At 35.8% G+C, this 23,288-nt stretch overlaps 1 protein-coding gene across 3 annotated transcripts in view; it reads left to right on the top strand.

The window, feature by feature from the left end:
- LOC134806005 (lachesin-like) overlaps positions 1–23,223 on the top strand; it is a 35,497-nt gene extending 12,274 nt beyond the window's left edge. Inside the window, exons 2-11 of one of the 3 annotated variants that reach the window (XM_063779197.1) lie at positions 1,492–1,551; positions 4,532–4,635; positions 6,277–6,484; positions 14,774–14,929; positions 18,474–18,602; positions 18,929–19,066; positions 19,727–19,891; positions 19,978–20,052; positions 20,145–20,228; positions 23,055–23,223. In XM_063779197.1, the coding sequence (XP_063635267.1) occupies positions 1,492–1,551; positions 4,532–4,635; positions 6,277–6,484; positions 14,774–14,929; positions 18,474–18,602; positions 18,929–19,066; positions 19,727–19,891; positions 19,978–20,052; positions 20,145–20,228; positions 23,055–23,170 (1,235 nt within the window). In that variant the 3' untranslated portion in view covers positions 23,171–23,223. The remainder of the gene's footprint in view (positions 1–1,491; positions 1,552–4,531; positions 4,636–6,276; positions 6,485–14,773; positions 14,930–18,473; positions 18,603–18,928; positions 19,067–19,726; positions 19,892–19,977; positions 20,053–20,144; positions 20,229–23,054) is intronic. The other 2 variants (XM_063779198.1, XM_063779199.1) reach the window with 2 other exon arrangements.
- The last annotated feature ends 65 nt before the right edge of the window (positions 23,224–23,288 follow it).

Here is a 23,288-nt window from a genome sequence, read left to right as displayed (position 1 = left end):
TTATGACTGTCATAGGCCGTTTTTATACTATTCAAACGGTCCAAAGCTGGTAGCCCTATACGGACGGAAAAATATTTTTGCGACAATGTTCTATATTTTTAGGGTTCCGTAATCAACTAGGAACCCTTAAAATAGTTTCGCCATGTCTGTATCAAATATAATTTAGATGTCGAACAACTTTATTATCCGATGATACTGTACGTTTTCCGCCGCCGAAATAAGATAATAATAAGACCGCCTAGTGTAGTAAATAGCCGTAGAAAGCTTTATTTATTGAAAACTAGGTATGAGTTAGTTACCTAGGTACTAGAAATAATAACTACATATTTGGCAAACGTCATGTTTTCAACTTGATTGTTATGTGCAACATTAAGGTCAAGATTGCCAGAGCTCAACGAGAGTGCGTGGTTTTAGGGTCGGCAACGCGCGTGTAACATCTCTAGAGTTGCAGGCGTCCATAGGCTACGGTAACCGCTTACCATCAGGCGGGCCGTACGTTTGTTTGCCACCGACGTAGCATTAAAAAACAACGGGTTGCACTCCGGGAGTGCCGGCAGAAGTGAAAATTCAATGACATTGTAACGACATTGTACAGTTAGTTGCGTCTTACGTCAAAATATTAATAACAGCGCCATCTAGTGCAAAATGTCTGCAGCACTATGTATAATTGAGGTTAACGCCATCTATCGTTATTTCGTCGCATTACTTGAAACCCCTAAGCACATCACTGTCAGTACTCAAGTTATATTAATACCAGTTAGAGGGAAACTCACTAGATGGCATTTAAATCACGTAACGTTCGTTACGTGTCCGTCACACGTGACGTCTCTCGCGAGTTTAACATTTTTTCCCCATTACAAAAAGTGCACAGCGCCGCTGAAGAAGTTTTCACTTCAAAAAAAACATACATAGTTTTTTAGTGTCACGAGGAGCTGTATTCGATTTTTTTAAAATCTCAATTTGTGTGTACCTACGTTGTGCGCGTCCGTATCAATGTATTTACAAGCCTACCGTGATGATGTCATTGAATATCAAATAAAGTCGATATTTTTTTAAATATCGAGTCCGGCTCAAGAACAACGCATACACTAATGCAAAGAAAAGCAACAATATTTTAATTATTTACCTTAACAACATTGAAACACAAAGTTCGGAAATGTCATTAAAAGTAATGACAGTACGTACCATTATAAACTTGATTACTGCACGTAGTCATAAAACAGGCTTTATGTTCGCACTGAACTTTCTAACTGCAACTCATTATATTGACTACATTGCAAGTTATAAAGATTACTTTCAAGCTGTTATGCTTCCACAAATTATCCTATAATCGATGTATTTACTTAAATGGTTGTTACGATCCAATAACTATTGAAAGTGACTAACTGAATTTGAGATCTGCTAAGGGACTAGCAAACTGAAGTTGACCTGTAACATAATTCATAATTACTTATCCGTTATTTATCAGTGCCATTATTGTTTAATTTGCAGGTCGGGAATTACCTACCGGGCAAAATGTAGTGTCAGTAGCGCCTATAGAAGTTCCCGACGGTAAGTCTAATTTCCTGATATATAACAGTTATAAGGGCACTTAAGAGAGATCATTTATAAAAAATATGTTGGCAGATAAATAAAATTCTTTGATAATTGAATATTTAACTGGGTTGAATCAATTCAAGATCGGATATTCAAATGTTTCAATCACAAATCCAGCTCGGTTCAACGCATTTTAGCGAATACGTCATCTGTTTGTTCCCACATTGCTATTTATTACACCCAGTTGAGGGACGACACATTTTAAGTACGCTCTACTTATCCGTTAAGTCGTAACAAACAGAGCTAACAATATGTCAACAAGTAAATTTCCTTTTTTTAAATCCCTGATTATATCACAGCGACCCATTTGCATATAATACCTACCCTTATTTTTAATTAAGCTCAGCGTTTTAGATTAAGTTAAGTTTTTTAGCGTGCTCTTTCTGATTCGTTATTTTGGAAGTGAAAGAGTGATATCGCGACAAACCGCTATTTGTCGTTGGCGGGCCGAGCATAAATCAAGCACCCCTATCCGTCGCGAGCGGGTCGGCGCCGGCAGACGCGCCGCCAGCGTCGCGGCTCCGTCCGCCTGAGGCCACGCGTGTAGAGTTTGCGACAAGCGTCAGCGAGCGACGCGTCTTATTACTTTTAAAGGCTTCTATTTATTTTGTACCAGAGCTAAACCTTTTTCAAGCTTTTATTTAACTTGCAATGCTTGTTTCTTGCTTGAAATATCAAATTTTCGGGTCAAATCTTGCAAGCTAAACTAGACCCACTTCCCATTATTCAATAGAGGTAAAACATCGCATTCATATCTAACTTGAGTGACAATGCAATGTTATGGTACCATCGAGGTGGCCTAGGGGTAGGGGACTCTATGATAAAACAACGTAACCTAATAGTTTACCCGTTTAACCCGTGTTTGGGTTTGTTAGAATTGTCTCGGCGAGTATTAGTTGCCTGTAATGTTGCAAAGACAAGTACAGTCAGCAATAAAAGCTAGTATCAAAAATTTAATCTTTGACAAAATACTTTTATTTCATTAAATTTGTATTAGATACTAAAGACAGTTACATACACCTGACCATCTAGCATGAGTTGCGTTCTCGCGCGCGAGTCCATAATTGAAGTCGCGCAAGATCTAATATGGAGTCGCGCGCGAGAACGCAACGCATGCCAGGTCATAAAGTTATTCATCTATAGTATATTCACTGCTTTTGGAATGCCCAGTACAAAAACTTGTAGAATACGATACACATTTCTTTTATTCAGGTAATTACAACACAATATCTAAACTTAATTACAAAAGTATCGTTAAACCAGTAAGGTTTGTCTCGATACTCCATCCGCGGTAGATTTTATACAACAATAGAACAACAACTCTCTGATTATAGCTGAAAACCACTCTATGAGCTCAGTTGATATGTTATTTTAAAACGACGTTTTGATTAATTATATCAAATAAAAGCCTATCTTATATATATCTACCGTTACTGACCGGTTAAAAATCATTGAAAATCTGAAAATTAATATCAAACGCTCCCGCCTCATAATGTATACTCGTCCCGGCGAATCGCGACTATATCTTGCGACTCTTTCCTTTGGGGCTGAAAGAGACTATTTGGTAAACACGAAATTTGATTTAAAAAAGCCGTAACAGGACGTTTCACTGTGCAAGTAATTACATTCTGACTTTAGACTAATAACCTGATCGGGTTCTTACAAATGTTTAATTGTATAGAGTTTATTTAGTTATTCTAGTTCAATGGACACTTGGACAGAAAATGAGTCCTGTCCGAATAGGCATCTTTTTACTTAAACCTGGTAGGTAATGGAGTGCAAATAAAATAAATATTTTGATTAATGCACTTTTATCAATAAAATGGTGCAAGCCTCCCTATTGTTTCGCGATTTCGGGGTGGTTCAGGGGTGGTTAAGTTGTTTTTTTTATAATATATCGTACAATATTTCACCTAGCTAAATCAGCTACCTACTTTTAATGAAACGTCACGATGGATTGATACTGTAAGTTAATCATAATACAAAACTATGGTGGTTGTATTAATGTTGACATCTAAATTTAATCTACTAACATAACGCATGCTTTACTGATAATATTTTAACATTGCAGTTTATCGATAACCTTTTTGTAAATCTCGTAGACATACTTATTGTATTAAACATTGTTTACTAAGAATAATTTACATGGCTAAAGTAAAACTTGATAATATCTTCAAAAACATTGTCTACTTTTTTCATATGTAGTGCTAGTCACTGTCCCAGTAGCTACATCGTCGTCTCTTAACTTACGTCATTAGAAACATAGGTGTCAACTTTTGTCCCTTAACATTTGTTTTGAACGGGTTTTGACATAACAATATATTGATTATTACATACAAAGAGTTATATCCAATTGTTTATAATTATTATTCACACAAAAATACACAAGAGAATTGAGAGTGCACCTTTCAATAACTTGATTGTTTAGGGATGCCTATCCCTAAAACTTGAATAAAAACGAACTATACTTCAATCTAAATCGGCAATCTTTATTTACAATCAACTATAAATGGCAGGTCGTTTATTAGCGCCAAATCTAGGTACCTAAGGGGATCGATTGGGACCAGGTGAACTGAAGACCTAAAAATGTTTTTATTTCTCGCTTGAATGGAATTAGTAAATTGGCTAAGCCTGTATTTTGAGACACAGTGCTATTGTTATAGGTCAGTACGACACTGCAAGGTTCATCTGCTTCGTATCATAATCCCAAGATCTGGCGTACCTAAACATCATTCACCCCTGAGGAAATGAGTAATTTGACCTCCTACATATAATAATAACTCGTAGCACTGTAGTAGGTATTCATTATATCGCTTGTAGATACTTGTCGTACTATAGGTACGCCCCGCCCCCCAGGATACTTCAAAGAGCATAAATATTTTAATATTTTTACGAGTGTAGTAATTCTTGTCTCACTTGATAATTTTAATTTCAGAATCCATGTACCCGAGGTTCGCTGAACCAATTCCGAACGTCACGGTGACAGTGGGCAGAGATGCGTTGCTCGCTTGTGTCGTCGATAACTTACGTGGGTTTAAGGTAGGTATCTTTGTTTTTCAAGGTTAATAGTTCTAGCCCAAATAAGGCATGTTACGTTAAAGTGGTGTTTTAGGCACAGATCTAGAATGTCGCTTACGCTTAAAGAAAATTGAAGTGTGCTAAGCTAGGACGCTATCACATTATACCTATACGATCAGTGATTATCTGATGATAATAATTATATTTTAGTGTATACTGTTACAAAAGCACAATTGCATATATTCTATTATCTCGTATAATAATATTAACAGGTACCTAAGGAGGTAAAGATCAATAACTAAAGCATGCAAGTGGGGCATGTATTCACTGGTGTACTATTTTTAGAAACGCATACATATACTAAATGAAATGACTACACATTGATAACGATTTATGCTTAATACTTCACAACAAACTTCCTTACAGACAAACATCCTACCTTACATTATATAAACAATTCAATTTAAATTTTAAATGTCTATCTGAAGTTCTAAACTCTTTACTCACACTTAACTACAAACCCTCCGGCTTTAGTTAAGTTTTTTTATGAGTAACGAAATAATATATAATAATTTAATATATAATCTATAATAATATATATAATAAGCACCATACTGGGCTGGCTGAGATGTAGGATCAGTATCGCCGTTATACGCGCCACCAGCATGTGTATCCGAGGCACACGCCACCGGTTTAAGTCCACCGCCAGGTGGCTTGGGTTCGACGACGGTGCCGCCCTTCTACACATCGATTGAAACCACTTTTATACCCTACCCACATATGTATTACATAACCCTTTGCCTATGTATTACTTATGATTATTGAATAAAGATAGTTCTCTTCTTTATATATAATAATTTTGTTGCAAAAAGAAATTGTATTATGTATAATTTTAGTCACATTTCATAAAATGCCGTATTGTATCTTCTTAACCAGCCATGAGTTAGTAAAGGTGTTTATCAATTCAATGCTCAACCTAATTTGAACTCCCTTTTTTCCTTACATTCCCTAATATGCCCTCTCCCCTATCTTTATAAAAACAAACAATAAGAACGTGACGTTGGTGTACAAAACGTGACACACAGTTAAAATTTGATGGCTTCTTTTACAAACATAATTCTTTTTTCTCGCACAAACTCGTATTTTTCTTTTTTATTGTATCTTTATAATTTAATTATATTTTACCACAATTATATTTGTTTATTATTTGACGATCATAATACGTATTCATGTAAATTGAAATAGCTAACAAAATTATAATGTCCATACATTATATTGGAAACGGCTTAATTCACGTGCTTGCAATGAATTCAAAATACATCCCGACGTTATCCCTTTTAGGGGTGCTAAGATAATAGCTTTTGTGACTGTAAACCTATATTTGGGCAAGGAGATTAAATTAATTGATTAAAAAAAATTTCAATGTTTATTCAATCGACAGTGGTTTACATTATACATAATAAGCATTAAAGCCTTTTTAAGTAAAGATTTAAGAGGCACTGCTCTTTTCTTAGTTGGATAAATTTTAACGTGTGATATACCTAAATAATAATTTTAACAAAAAATCCTAATTATAAAAAAAAACCAGATGTATCACAAATAATAACACAAATATTAGTATCACCCATTGTAAAATCTGCTGATATATTTTATACCTGGTAGGTGGCATGGGTCAGAATGGACACGCAGACGATCCTGAGCATCCACCACAACATCATAACGCAGAACCCGCGCATCAGCCTGTCATACAACGACCACCGCTCCTGGTACCTGCACATCAAGAGCGTGCAGGAGGTGGACCGCGGCTGGTACATGTGCCAGGTCAACACCGACCCCATGCGCTCCAGGAAAGGATATTTGCAGGTCGTGGGTAAGTATATCAAACAATAGATACATCGCGGCAAAGGAAGGCTTGTACCACAGAGAATTTTACGAATAATTAAGTAAATAAAACCCTGACAAACGAACTAAAAATTTGAAATAACCTCCTTGTTTGGACTTTAATAACTAATAATTATCTAACTGTTCCCAATTTACCGCATAGCCTCTTTGAAGGGCTAAGCTTACGCCCCTGCCCGGAGGTTGTCAGACACAACGATAAGTTTTTGTGATATTGCCTTTACTACCTACATTTATGGTGTCTGACGACCAAGGCCACAATTTCTCCACCGCAAGCGCCACAAACACATAATTGTATTGCGAAAACCCGTATTTGCGGCACTTGGCAGTTTGAGTGTCCTCTGAAGCTGTACCAGGTCTTCTGGCAGAGTGCTGTACGTAGGACGGGGTCAGCATATCTACGCAAGTCCCGCCACATGCCAAGACCGCCCCAGAAATCATTTATTTATCATTTATCATTTATCATTTATTTATTTATTGACAACTTACATTAACAGGTATACCAAACATGTAAGTTATAAACATGTAAGTTATAAGTCATGGTACCAGTGAACAACCATCGGGCGACTTGGTTGGTTTTTAGGGTTCCGTACCCAAAGGGTAAAACGGGACCCTATTACTAAGACTCCGCTGTCCGTCCGTCCGTCCGTCCGTCCGTCCGTCCGTCTGTCACCAGGCTGTATCTCACGAACCGTGATAGCTAGACAGTTGAAATTCTCACAGATGATGTATTTCTGTTGCCGCTATAAAAACAAATACTAAAAACAGAATAAAATAAAGATTTAAGTGGGGCTCCCATACAACAAACGTGATTTTTGACCGAAGTTAAGCAACGTTGGGCGGGGTCAGTACTTGGATGGGTGACCGTTTTTATAGATAATGGTACGGAACCCTTCGTGTGCGAGTCCGACTCGCACTTGGCCGCAGTTTTTTTTGCTGGCGAGCTAACGCCAGGATTCCCGAACCTCCAAGCTCCACATCCGCTAAGCCTGCCACTAGTATATCAGCGGGATTAGTAACGTTAAGGATACTTACCACTAACCAATAATAATGAAGAGCGTAGTGCTGTAGATCGATGAAAGCAGGAAGAGCCAGGTCGCCCGTGGAGCAAATGACGTTATTGAAAGGCTTAAATGCGTGCATTTATATGGCATGTAATTATATAGGTAATTTGGATGTCTGTTAATATTTTAGCGCCAATTATTTTAACTAAGCATCACATAGTGTTCATTATACTATTGATAAACAGCAGCTAAATTAAGCCTACCGAAAAATAAAGAGCCTGTAATAATAGGTGGGCTTCTAAAATAATTACTTGGCATCTAATATTGTAAACAGAAGCGTTGGTACTATTTATAAATAAAATAAATAAATATTTTTTTATTTATAAATATTTTACGATTTTACGATTCTCTATATGGAGGCGAAATTGTACCAAATTAATACTAACCGGATGTCATGTGGGTCATGGATTGAAATTCATTATTTTGCCACAATCTCTTCCTTTCAGTGTGTTATAATTGTGATAACGAAATGGGGCAATTTAGATAAGTAGTTTTATTTAGCATAGCTTTTGTTTCAGTTAGTCTTTTATCTAGTTAAGTGGATCTTTTGGTTCGTGTGATTTGATAGACCAATAAATTACGTTAATAACGAAACATGAGTTAAAAAGTGAATAATATTCTTTTATTTTTGCACAATCCATAACTCCCGCGGGAATAATATAGGCTTTTCACATCACCTATTCGGAAAAGGGCTTTTTCTTCCCCGCTAGGAGGGATCAAAGTTGCATTCTGTTTTTAGCTTGAATAATATTTTGAAACATAATAATGGTGTCAACACTAAAAAATTTTTATTTTCCTCATAGTTGATGTGAAAAGCAGTATGTGTCACACGGTATCAAACTTATTTCGTCTTGGGCGTTAACACTTGAATCCCTCATTACGCTCAGGATTCTACTTTAGAATCCCTCACTACGTTCGGGATTCTATTGTAGAATCCATCGCTTCATTCAGGATTCAATGTACGCCCTTGACGGAAATATATCATTTTGATCCCTCGTAACACAAACTACTATTGTCCTTTAGTAGGTACACCTGCATGAAATAAGACCTTTTTCGAGCGTGTGTGATGAAAAAAATAAACTAGTGGTTCTGTGCTTTAGACCTCGTGAAACACTACGGCTCCGCCGTTTTAAAAAAAAAAACATTTAATCAAAAAAACATTCTATATAAGTACATAGTTATCAAACCTGCAGACCAAATCACACGATAATTGGTTGAGAAATGCGACCTGTAGGGGAAAATAACAGGATTACGAAAGCATTTTTGCCCAAACTGAAAAAGACCTTCGCTGCACTCGGTCAATTAACGGACCCACCATTTTTTTATTGTAAAACGTTAATTACGTTATACGATATTAACCGTGCCTGTGGTTAACTTTTAAGTAAAGTTCAATAACATTTGTTGTGTGTAGTGTTTGCTTGCAACGTACTTAATGTCAAAGGATGATGTTCCGCTCCCATAGAAGTTTGGCCCAACACTCGCTAAACATGGGTGGTATATTGTTAGGCTCCAAACATGAAATGAAAGTACCGACAGTTATTAGAAATTCACGGACACTTCACAGAACATTATAAAAGCGTAATTTCTCTACGATTTTGAGGTTAGGAATTCTGGCCGTGTTAAATATTATTATGCCTTATTACAAGGAAATAAGGTGCCGTAAATAATGTAAACATATCGATGATATTGGGCGTTTAAAGGCTGTCAAGGAACAAAAATCGAATGAGTTGGTATTCGGTTAATACATTTTTTTTTCATATGATAATATATTTAACCCTAGAGAGTAGTCGCGCCTCTCCGTGTAACGCGAGTGCTCGCGTAGGGAGCATTTTGCCGCCTATAATTAACATGATTTTTTGTTTAATATAATAACTAAATCATTTTGTAATAATTTTAATGGGATAAAATTAATCAAATACTGTTAGAAAAAGTAACCTATGTTATAATTATATACTTACTAGTACATTTAAAAAAAGTCAGGAAATCTTAGGTAAAATATTTCGAATTTTAACACGGCCTTTGCCTTAGCTGAAATAAAAAAAAGAAATATGTATTGATATTTGTAACAAATTTACACGTTTTGATTATCTTGTATGTACATTTTAGCAAAACAGTCCTGGTACATGGGTATACAATGTACGTTGCACAGTAACTTTGCACTTATATTGTGCTCATTTTGGACCTTCTATTTTCCTTGGACGGGCATAGTGCAAATAATGTATCTTCTCCACCTGAGGGTGTATTTTGGTGTTCAGATGACACAAAACAAGAAATTTGGTTCCCCAATTGTTTCAGTAAAGTATTTACGTTAGATCTTTTGATTATACGTGGTATGAACATAGCTCGAATAATTTCTTTCAAAAAGGTTCGTCACAATAACATATGCTTAGTAATTTCAAAAAATAATAATAAATTAGAATAAATTGAATAATATTATCTATTATTTTTACTTTGTTAATATCAAAACAATATTAAACTCAGAAAAACCTATTAATATTTTGACTTAAGAAAAAAAACGGACCCCATATTTTACTTACGTGAGTAGTCGCGCGGTGAGCAATTTGCCGCCATACGCGACACAGCGGCAGCAACATTTGCTTCCTGCAGTCACCCACGCACGAAATTTCTCCAAATTTGGAAAATAGAGACCTAAAGAACAGGGGGGCAGCTACTAGGACGCATGGCCTTGACACACGAACCGTTTTCAAGTAATCCCAGTTTTTTCGCCGAGGGCGGCAAAATGCTCATAGCGCGAGCACTCTATGGGGTTAATACGACTTCCATAAATTAATAAGACATAGCATGCGAACCGGAATAGACTATAACAGCTATAGTTGTTTTATAGTAAAAATTGTTATAGCATCAAATGTAAAACCAATCACTTAAAACATATTTACTTCAATTCCAGAGAGAGAAGGAATACAGTAACAAACACAGGATTGTTATAATAAATTCGATAACTCATTCCAAAAAAGAATGTTTCACAAACAAAATGTTTGTCTAAAAGGCAGTTAATAATAAACTTCAAATATTAAACTTAATTTATTTCAAAGAAGTTAAGATTTCTAAGTTGTAGGTTTATCATATAGGTACCTAATTTATAAAAAAAAGTTACTTAAGATTTAGTTTATATTTAATGTATTTTTAAGTCTACATAGTTTAAATATTTGTGTTTTTGTTTAGTTACTTTAAAACCTATTTTCGTGTTATTCAAACCCTGATATCAAACAAGGTTTTATTAAAAAAGTTAATCAATTTTAAAGAAGAAAAAAACGACTTCAGTGGTGAAATACGGTAAAAGCTAATTGTAAATTGGTGCTCTTCTAGATTTCATAGATAGATGGTATTGCCATCTAATAAATGGGGGGCGTTTTCAGAAATAAATATTGAAAACCTGATTCTTTCACATCTGGACGTTCTTGGGCTCATTTTACTCAGAATCGACACCATTCTCCATCCCACCATTAAAAAAAGATGTCCCAAAATGTCCATTCCATTACGTCACGTTTTAGTATGAAAACTTTTATTAACTTTTTTTTTTTTCTTATTTGACTATTTGTTTACTGTATGTTATTTCTATGTCTTTTTTCTTCTTGTCTGTTACCTCCCGTGATTCTTCTCACTTGATGGTCTCATCGGAAGATCAGCGCTGGAAGCCACCAGCAACATGCTGAGATGGGACCATTTCGTGGCACTTTAATCTTATTTTATGTTTTCTTTTACATATATAATGTAATGTATTGTACCGATTGTTTGTGCTTACGAATAAATTAATTCTATTCTATTCTATTCTATTCTAAAAAAATTATCACTTGTATGTGCGTGACGTAATGTACAATTTTCATACAAATTTTTGGGACATTTTATTTTATCATCAGAATTGAATATGCTAGTGTTTCTGAGTTGAAATAACCCAAAAACACCGGGATCTGTGAGAATCGGGTTTTCGATATTTATTTCTGAAAACGCCCAAAATATGTAATAATTAATATGAAAACAAAATCCATAGCGACTCTATTCCTTCCATATTCGTTCGCTATTTCACGTATCGCAGTTCTTTTTGCAATTTTGATACTTAGTGGTATGAATTTTTCTTTGAAGTGAGCGTTATTCGCATCAACAGGAACATCGTAGAAAAGTATTTTACTGCCATACTTTTTAACAAGCTTTTATTAGGTCGACCTGTATGTAACTAACTGTAATGGAATCTAAGGTAACTAATTTAACCATCTTCCAAGGATCGTAGCGTCATGAAAATTGGCAGCTGTATGTAGTTCTGATAACAATACAATAATTTGGTACTGTCGAACTGATCTGATGATGGAGACAGGAGGTGGCCATAGGAACTCTGTGATGAAACAACGCAACCTCATTGTGTTAGAGGTTTTTAGAATTTTCTCGATGAGTATTAGTTGTCTGTCGTAAGAAAAGTACAGTCAGCGATAAAAGCTTGTACCAAAAATGAAATCTTTGCCAAAAACTTATTTGTTTGGCTCTAGACGTCCATTTATAAAAGTCATTGATTCTATGTAATGGCTTGGGATGTGTTGATTTGGTTTAATTACTCTTTAACTTATTTTCGTTATTAAGAAGTGTCCGTTGGAATCTAATATATGTATGAGATTGTAAGAAGTATGAATCGTAGTAAGTCATCCTTATCGAATCGTAGGCCAAATTCGGCATGATCCTTTTAAACGTTGATAATATTATAATTTTGATAATTTGATTACTACCTTAAACCAGCCAAACTCTTTACATAAATTTTACATCTCTAACAAGTTTTACATACCACAAAAATATAATGTTATCAAAATTCAGGTACCTACTAAATTTCTACCTGAAATTATTCCGGTATGCCTAATTGAGTGATTTCTAATAAGTCCAAATTAATTCAGAGAACGCGTATCGTTATTAAATCTGTAATATAATTTAATACATTATATAACTCAAATTTCCTATAAAGAGTACTTTTTAGGGTTCCGTACCTCAAAAGGAAAAAACGGAACCCTTATAGGATCACTCGTGCGTCTGTCTGTCCGTCTGTCACAGCCTATTTGCTCCGAAACTACTGGACCAATTAAGTTGAAATTTGGTACACATATGTAAGTCTGTGACCCAAAGACGAACATGTAACGTAAACAAATAAATTTTAAACATTGGGGCTACTTTTGGGGGTAAATTAGAAAATTAAAAAACAAAGTTTTGTAAACTATATCGTGTTATGTATCAAACAAAAGGGCTCATTATAAGAATCTCAAATATATTTTTTTTATAATTTTAGGATATGCAGCTTAGAATTTATTCAAGAAAATAGCCAAAAAATTACCATTCCCCAACCTCTATCTCCGAAACTACTGAGCCTAAAATTTTGAAAAAAATACACAAAATAGTTCTTTACCGAAAGATGACAGGAAAACCTATTAGAAATCTACAGTCAAGCGTGAGTCGGATTTAAGAACAAAAATGCGGTGTGGCTTTTTTAGGGACACAGCCGCAATGGTTTAAGTGAAACGTGGAGTAGACAGCTATTGCGAAGGCCCTAGGCCGATATCCGCATAAGACCGAAGGCCCAGAGCGTCCCAAAGTGGCGTGCCTTTAGGTTCAAGCGTGAGTCGGACTGAAGACAAAAAATGCGACTAGCCTGTATCTGGCACACAGCCGTAATGGTACCTACTTGTAGTATTGCTTGATTTGTTACGTGTTTTTAAGAAGAAAGGGGACGGCCGCTTATCCATACAAACGTAGTCCCCATTTTCCTCTCTGGATATATAGGTACATTATGGAAAATATTTTTACATAATTTGATGTATATTAACCATAGCTATGCCCCTACGTTTGACGTTTTTAGATTTTTTTGATTATTGTAATAATTAGGAGCGAAAATTCGATTCCATACAATTTTTTAAATGGTCCTAACTTTTATAATGATTAAAAATTCGAAGAAAAACAATGTGGGGGCGTAGCTGCGATATATATGTAAATACAACAGATTGTATCAAAATATTTTCAATAATATTAATATCCATAGAGGAAAATAAATGAGGACTACGTTTGTATATGAAAAGGCGATTTCGCGCGGGTCCTCCATGTTCGTCTTAGGAACTATAAGTATTAGGTATCTCTCTTCGGCCTTCGCTTTTAAAACACTTGCGGAAATCCGCTCTGAGTTTTCAGCCCTACGCGGAGCCTTCGGTCTTCGCATTTGAACACTTGTACTATCGTTCGGCATTTAATCTTCCTTTCCAAATAGTAATAGATATTATAGTTGCAGAGATATATGCTACCGCGCCATGACACTTCCTATTACGTCTGGTTTTTGATCTGACCCATTCGGGTCCTTCAAGATATTACACGTACAAAAAAAAACACGTACAAACAAACAAATATTTATTTATTATTTATTTATTTATTGTGTGATGTACGGAACCCTTGAAACGCGAGTCCGACTCGCACTTGACCAGTTTTTTATTGCTTTGATTACTTATGGGAGGAATGTTATGTAAATGAGACTGTTAGGTAACGCATGTATGTACGCAGATACAGTCAGAATGAAGTAGCTTACTGTATAATTGTTACACGCTCGGGTTACACGTCTAAACACTTATACCTAGAGATTTTTTTGATTATTCATATATTTTCTTTATAAAATCGAGCGTGCGGTACTAATTGCGACTCTGTCATTGAAGATTTTTCTACTAAGTAGGTACATACTTCAACCCTTCAGATTACAGTTACGAGCACAAATTAAAGTACCTAATTAAGGTCTGCAATAAAGTATTTACCTGCGGACATCGCGTCACTAGACCTAGATTAAGCGTGGCGTCATTACCAGAACTATTTAAAATCAACAAAACCAACTCAAGAAATCGTAAATTCCTAGTTTCAACTAGTAAAAAAAAAAAACATTTTTACCTAATAATGCTACTATCAACTTAAGAGCCCGCCCGCTTTTTGGTACTTACTGGAAGCTAGTAATTCTAGTCATAACTGTATTATGATTTAAATACTATTGTTTAAAGTTTATACAGGTAACGACGCTATAGATTACTATCAAAAGTAATTAAGTATGAACAATTGAACACCATAAATAACTTATGCATTGACTAAAACACAAATATGACATTCAATGTTTCTTATCTTTATCATCGCTTTTCTGTCGTAATTACGTGAGGTTCAGACAATTTGTTATTGTTTAGTGCCTCCATCAATCATCGATAACATGACGTCGACGGACATGGTGGTGCGTGAGGGCTCGGACGTGACCTTGGTGTGTCGCGCCAGCGGCTACCCCGAGCCCTATGTCATGTGGCGCCGCGAGGATGGGCAGGACTTTAATTATAACGGAGAATCAGGTAAACTATCTATAATATAAGCATCTAAACTGTTTATATAGCAACACAAACAAAGAGAAACAACTTTATGATTATAATGGAGTTTAATTTACGAGTACATACTCGTAAATTAAACTGTATACTTGAATAACTGTAGTTGTAAATGCGGTGTCAAAACCAACTTCAATGGCCAACTATTAATGACCTATCTGTTTCATGCACCTTAGGTAAAATGAAAAACAAATCAATTTGAGCTAAGAATAACAATTTAGGGTCAACAGTTTAATAAAAATCAAGTAATAGTAGTTTATGTGTTAATGCCTAATTATTTATGTACAGTTACATACACTGTTTTATCTACACACATTATTATAAGCTCTATGTATTCCTATTCAGGAACCGCGTGTTACGACCGGCATTGCGGCATCATTGCTCTGTCGCGAATATCAGGTAGCGTCTTCGAAATATCCTGATGGCCCATTTTACTCGAAAGAAGTGCTATAGTTAGTTCATGAACAGCAAAACAAGCTAATTAAAAGATTATATGAACGTCAAATGCCGGCAAAACTTTTCCATATTATCACGCAACCGTAGGTTTTTTATTTAATTTAGAGACAGAGTCGGCCCCAACTGCCATATGTTTCGATATCAAGTAACATGCGAGATTTGTCGAACTTGTTTGCAATTGACACTTAATTTCGAATGAAACCTCATCATGTTTACTGATAGAATAGAGGTCAAATCAAATTGCTGTGCTCTTCACAGATATTCGAAATTTGACAGTAGGTAGTAATAAAATATGCAACTTTTCCACTGATAATATGATATTGGTTCTAACAAAACAGTTTATCTTTATGCTGGGCGTAATTTGCGGTTTTTGAACACATCTTAGAGGGTTTATGAGATATGTAAATAAACATTTAACTAGTAGTTCGCCCCGAACTGTGAACTCGCGGTTCGCCAAAAAGATCAATTGAATGCAGTGCTACTTAGTCCGAGATGGGCATTTCGTAAATGATTCCTGATTCAACGATTACTTCACATTACTTTGTAATCTGATTAACGATTCCCAGATTACTTTGTAATCTAACAATACCGAATTACTAAGTACAATTCTATTTGAGGAATCAGGAATCAATTTTTCGAATATTACAATTACTAGTAATTGGAATCAAATGTTGATTCCTCATTACAGGAACATATTACTTGATTCCTTTCAGATTACATTTCGTACTACTACTATCAAAAGTACATTCCGATAGGAGATATAGATGTTGTTGACTTACTAGGATGCATCTAGCTATACCTTATTTGAAACAGGTGTGCAGATTTCGAAAATGATGACCATGACCAACAAAACGACATCTATGACGACTTTTATGACATAGATAGATAGATAGATAAATCATTTATTGCCACAACAAAGGTTATAAATTGCAATTATTTTTACACTCTTAAGCTATACTTAACCTAGACAATATAATTATGTATAAATAAGCTCAATTACATCTACGTGAGTTATGTGACAATAGGACAGTCTCAGCTAATGTGCTGGAAGCCCCGCCATAACTGCGTGGTTTCAGTGCTGGTTTTCAGCCTGCCCGAAATTGAGGCGGTGACACAAGGCGACTGCTAGTACTAACTTATACTAATATTATTATTATATTTTATTTATTTATTTAATAGGAAAAAAAAATACTTAACCGAAACAAAAAGTACAGAGCAAATTTAAACAAAGGAGAATAATAAGTAGGTAATTATTTATGGTCATTACTACATAATTAATAAGGTTTATATAGGTAGGTACACTGAAGATGGAGTATTAAAGTAAATTTGCCTTTTAAGCAACACGGTTTTCAATTTATCTTAAAACGAAGTTTGGGATATGTTAAGTCGAAGAGGTGGGGGTAGGTTGTTCCATATTTTCGCTGCACTGACTTTAAATCCGCCTCTACATCCTTTAGTTTTGTGTTTAGGAATGACTGCCTTGTTTAATATTTTGCTACGTGTATTAAAATGATGTTGATCCTTTGCCCATGCAATTTTTTTAAATAGATATTCAGGTCTTTTTGTGTGTACAACTTTGTGCACGAGCGAAGCCATGTGCATTTCCCGTCGTAGGTTCATTTTTAGAATTCCCTTCTCGTTAAGGTAGGGCGTGATGTGCGCCCTACGAGGAACATTAAAACAAAACCTCGCGCATGTGTATTGCACACGCTGAATAGCTTGCGCAGTTTTATTTAGTATCCTGGTACCGTACACAGTGTCACATACTGCATGGCCGCCATTTTGGATTCCAAAATGGTCATCATTTTCAAAATCGGGGCCCCCTAAAACCTACAAAACGATATCCATGGCGACTTTTAGGACATAGTGCATGGTCGCCATCTTGGATTCCAAAATAGTCATCATTTTCAAAATCTGCGCCCTCCAAAACCTATAAAACGACATCCATGACGACTTTTATGACATACTACATGGCCGCTATTTTGGAATTCAAATTGGTCATCATTTTTGAAATCTGCGCCGCCTAAAACCTATAAAACGACATCCATGGCGACTTTTATGACATAGTGCATGGCCGCCATTTTGGAATCCAAAATGGTCATCATTTTCGAAATCTGCGCCCCCTAAAACCTATAAAACGACATCCATGACGACTTTTTGATGACATTATGCATGGCCGCCGTCTTGGATTCCAAAATGGTCATCATATTCGAAATCGGCGCCCCCTAAAACCTATAAAACGACATCCATGACGACTTTTATGACATAGTGCATGGCCGCCATCTTGGATTCCAAAACTGTCATCATTTAAAAAAAAATCTTAAATTAAAAATTTTTTTTTATAAATGTGTAACAAACCGAGCACTTTCATTTGATACCAAACTCCACCATACTTTCTTGCAATTAAAATGACCAGAATAGCAAGACCCCTCACAAATGGCTTTTTAGCATTTTAAGCTCTTCTAGCTCAATAACCTCTTGTTCGAGCCTGCTCAAAATTTAATGACTAAAATATAATGCCCTCAGCTATACGTTCACCCAATTTAATTTAAATTAGAACAAATTTACTTAAGTTATTGAGTATCAAACTATCCTCTGATAGTTCAGCTTAAAAACATCGAAATGCCGGGGCGTGCCTCTAGCCAGCCGCGTGTTCAAAGTCGAATGTAAGAACTTCACTTCGCTTCGCTCGCTCATTCAATAAATGCAGACAATATTATTTTATTAGGTAGGTACCTGAAGACAAATAGACCGGTCCATTTTCAAAGGTTCAATAGTAAGTTCTTACAATATGCATTATAAATAATATGATCAAATTAAAGTACTACCTACGGATTCCTCTAGGACTTCTACTACTAAGGCCCACTTGCACCGTCCCACTAACCCAGGGTTAAGCGGTTAAACCGTTAACCTAGTGTCAAATTGTACTGGTAACCGTGGCAACTCCAGGTTTAACCGATTAACCCCGGGTTAGTGGAATGGTGCAAGTGGGCCTAAGCCTACACTGACCGAACGCCTTACTATGTTTTTTAAAACGAGTCATGATTTTTGTTAACAGTAAGCGTTGTGGATGGTGAAACCCTGACCATAGCCAAGGTGTCTCGTCTCCACATGGGGGCGTACTTATGTATAGCATCGAACGGGGTGCCGCCGTCGATAAGCAAGCGCATTATGCTAATGGTGCAATGTGAGTATACCCTTTCGGGCCAATTTGACTGTGTCATTGTAATTCTGAACTCTCACGATGCTATTGCAAATATCTAAGCTTACAAATATTTAAACAGGACATATCTACTCGATTATCAACGTGTTTTACGGATAATTTTGACAGTAATTGTATCGTCAGCGGCCAGACAAGTCTAATTAATTTTAATATTGACCTAATGTCGTTCGAGGGAACGGACATCTGCCTAATAAGTTACTTAGGTAAATGTACTATGTCAAAAATGGGTATAATAAGTTATAACTTGAATATCTGTTACTAATCTTCCAATGTACCTATCTTTCTTGTAGTTCCACCGATGTTATCAATACCTAACCAGTTGGAAGGCGCATATATAGGTCAAGATGTAACCCTGGAGTGTCACACCGAGGCATACCCCTCCTCAATAAATTACTGGACCACCGATCGAGGAGATATGATTATTTCTGGTAATTGTGACAATATAAAAAATACTAATTGCCATAATTAAACAGGCGCTTCTCAACTCGAATCACACAATATCACTCATGCATATCTAAATTAAGCACACGTTATTCCTATAGAACATATGGTGATATACATATCAAATACAGTATGGCTCGATTGTGTTGTTGATTTATGGCTTCATAATGAAAATAGTTTCTCTTGTATCGATGGAAGCTGAATCGAGAGCGTCCCGAATTTATTCACTCGTGCTTAATAGAAAGTTACTGAATGAAATACGACTGTGAATTGGGCTTTATCGACACATATGAACTTTTTGGAATATTTCACGTACCTGACAAGCTGATTTAATGTAAAACTAGGTAGTTAAAGCAGCGAACGGATAATGGACGCAGTTTTCGTTGTGGTGAAAGCAGACGATCCTATTAGACGTAACTAGATAGAGAGTTTCAGATGCTTTATCCTATCAATATCAATTTGACATCCACGATTATCATATCCGTGCACAACTTGAACTCATTTTGATGGTAAAAATCCTGTTGCACGACCATACCGATATCTTTTTAAGTCAATTGCTATAATTAAAATCTACAAATACTATCTTTCACACAACCTCTTAGAATTTAATTGAAATTGTAAGATACAGAGGTTTTACATTTAAGCAGAAATGGAAATTGTAGGTGGCAAGTATGAAGCTTTCCCTATGGACAGCGGCTACAACAAATTCATGATGCTCAAGATAAGAAACATTACCAAGGAGGACTTTGGCTTCTACAAGTGTATCGCCAAGAATTCTCTGGGAGAGACTGACGGCATTATTAAACTGGACGGTAAATTGAACTTCAAGTTAATAAGTAGGTATAGATATTACGATGGAATCTTGTAATTAATTTTAATTTACCTCTTGTTGATTCAGAAATACCCGCTCCACCATCAGCGTTTTCTACGACGCCAAAAGCAGTTTTGGACAACCAAAGCTTTAAGAAAAAAGGTAGGCTTCAAAATTATTGTATAATTTTTATAAGTACGTGGACCTTATTAATATATCAAAATACATTAAATGTATTTTATTTTATTACACAGGTCGTCACGAAAACTCAGTAACCAACGATGCAGTAAGCTCAAACTTTCAAGGAGAAGTCTACGGTGAACAAATACGGACGTTTGGTAATTATAATTATAAGTATTTCATTAAAATAAATATTGGAGGCTGAGTTCCGTCAGCGAGGAATTCAAATTACGAACCATTGTTTGCCTCTTCAGTGTTAGGAACTGGTTATTAAAGGCCATAGTCGGTTTTCCATAGTAAGTTGGCCCTTAAAAAAAAATTATATTCGGGTTTTTTTTGAGAGTACCTCTTATGGTGAAGGATAATTTTCCTGAGTATCAACATCCTACTAGAGACAGACAATGTTTTTCGGGATGTATTCAAGCTAAATAAAGAACACTATTTAAAAAAATTACGCAAATCGCTTGAATACATCCCGAAAAACAATACACTAAAGAAAAAAATTAAAAAAATCATAAGTCAAAAACTGTCACTAGTAGGATGTTGATACTCAGGAAAATTATCCTTCACCATAAGAGGTACTCACAAAAAAAACCCGAATCAAATTGATTTAAGGGCCAACTTACTATGGAAAACCGACTATGGCCTTTCATTTTAATGAAAGATAAAACAATATTATTTAGTATTCCGCCTTTTTGGCCACTTTTTCATATTTTTATTACTTTATATTTTAAAATCGGTTACTAGAAAATTGATTGGTGTGATTTATACATGTTTGTTTTTGGTACTGTATTTATTTATGTAAGTGTGTATGATACATAATACTAGTGAATGTATGTATATGTCGAATACCGATGGTCTCAAAGGCGGTGGGCGCGTGGGGGTAGTACGATAATGTATTACTTCACAGCTAAACCAGTATGCTACCATTGCTACCAGTGCATGAAATAAACATTAGGACTCGTTAACCATACTAGTGCCTACTATTCCTTAGTACTAAATGTTTAAAAGAACTAATTGCTATTTTTAACTCAAGGGAGCGATATGAAAGTAAAAAGAAACCGTTTAAATCTTTATTCAAGTCAAACTAGGCCGGCTTCAACCCTACATATCTGATCTGAGAAGATTTAGCCCTATATGGGACCGGCAACAAACTCAGAGGGACAAATCTTTTCAAAACAAGTTAAAATAACACATAACACATCATTTCTTTATTTCACAAAAGTAAGCTTCTAATGAAACATAAGAAATCAAAATAACACTTGAAATAAAACACTTAGCTAAATGGTTAAAGAACGCGGGATTCTATAAGCTATCAGAATAATCCTTCAGGAACGTAGCGAGTTAGGCACGAGGTTGGCTAACGAGTACGTCCGATCTCTAGCGCGGCACAGATTAATAAATAGTTACTACGTAACAGATACTTCATTCCCAAACAAAAGCTAAAATACCTACGCTATAATAGCCTACAGAACCTTAATAATAATACCTGCTGCTCAGGACAAGAAGAAACGTACCATAATTAGGCGCACAAAGAGTCGAGACTGTGTTGCCCGCCGTGCGAGTCACGTGCCAACGCGTCATCGTAAGAATGCGCTAGGGTTGTAGCTACCCTACCTATGATGATTATTGTAATAAAACGAATGTTGCGAATCAAATATGTTTTAGTTTTAATATAATGATTTATAATTTTTTCACTTCTCGGAATTCTCTGTTATTAAAATTTAATAAGTAGTTGAAAATATCCTAAATCGCGTAAATAATTTTAATAAATATTCAGGAGCAAAGCAACGGACAATCAACGGTTTTTAAAAGTTGTAATACGGTGCTACCAGGCCGATTAATTATTACGTCGTCAAAGTTATTTAAAAATACTTTTTCTAACCCTTCAATATAATTATTAAACTTTCAGGTGGGACCTTTAGCCCGTCATAAAAAGACGAATTTCTATTATAGGCTTTTTCCTTTGTTTTTTTGACTTTTTCACCCATCTACTGCACAATAATTACGTGGTTTCGGCATTTCGAAGCATAAGCGCGGGAAACGCGCGGTGCAATGCGGTGCGAGCGCTGAGGCGGGCGTTCGGCGGCCCTCTGTCGGTTGTATCGTCGACGATACGCCGAGCGGTAGGCATATAGCGCGTGGCCTTGAGCGTGTGACGGAGGCCTGAGCGCGGTCCGATCAAGCCTGCCCACCAGCGGCGGAGCCTCGCTGCTCCAGTCCTCCCGCCTCAACGTCAAGTTGGTCAACCTGCTTGACCAGTCCACCAACATAACGACAAAAATGCCAACTCGTGCCTACCTTCACCCAAGAGAAACCTCTTGACGTTCCAAAGCCTTCTACCTGTCATCTTAGTTCAACAACACGCCAATAGATGGCGTTACTCTCTACGTTATGGATTTCGTTACAACTTGTAAACAGCAAACATTGCTAGTAGCCAAACATTGCTAATCAATTGTATACAGGCGTCTAAAACTATGAACTGTAACGCTGCAATACGTCTTTCTGGTGTCAGGGTCCGACATATACATTATTTATTGCTATTTATCTATGTGTAATATTTAATCTAGTTGTCTATCCGCTTTTTTATTTTATTTTACTCTACTACTTTTATCACTAAATTTACTACTAACGTCACTTGGTTTTTGCTAAGTCTTCATACAAACTAAGTTTGTCTGGAACAGATTGGTTTTTAGATTAGACCGCCTGTTGTCTACTTTAATTTAAGTTATAGTTAGTCTTGATTTGTGTTTATTGCATCTTTTGTTTTTTATTGTATTGTAGAAAGTATTTAGTTACCTGTAAATAAATAAAATACGAAAATCTGAGAAAATGCGAATCTGCGAACCGAATTTATTACACGCCAATAAGTTTGTATGTTTTTTATAATGACCATTTTGTCAAAGAGAACCTACAATTTATTTAAGATTAGGTACTACAATTTACATTTTACGTAATGCTAACTACATTTTAATTTTTGACAGGATTTGGTGACGAAGAAAACTCCTCAAATGTCAGGAAAAGCAGTATAAATTACGTATTTATTCCTTTTTGTTTCATTCACCTGATAAACACATTAATACATTGGGTATTGTCTTGATGATTTATTTTTAAACATCCATAGCTTTCACATTATTAACTTAACCGTGAAAATCTTTGTCTCTTTTCTCGTGAGCTGAACAGACAATAAGTATTGTATTTCGTCAAACTTAAGTTTG

This window comes from Cydia splendana, chromosome 2 (assembly GCF_910591565.1).
Source record: "Cydia splendana chromosome 2, ilCydSple1.2, whole genome shotgun sequence".
Taxonomy (NCBI): Eukaryota; Metazoa; Arthropoda; class Insecta; order Lepidoptera; family Tortricidae; genus Cydia; species Cydia splendana.
Note: the sequence above shows the minus strand (reverse complement) of the source record. Positions and strands in the feature narration are given on the sequence as shown.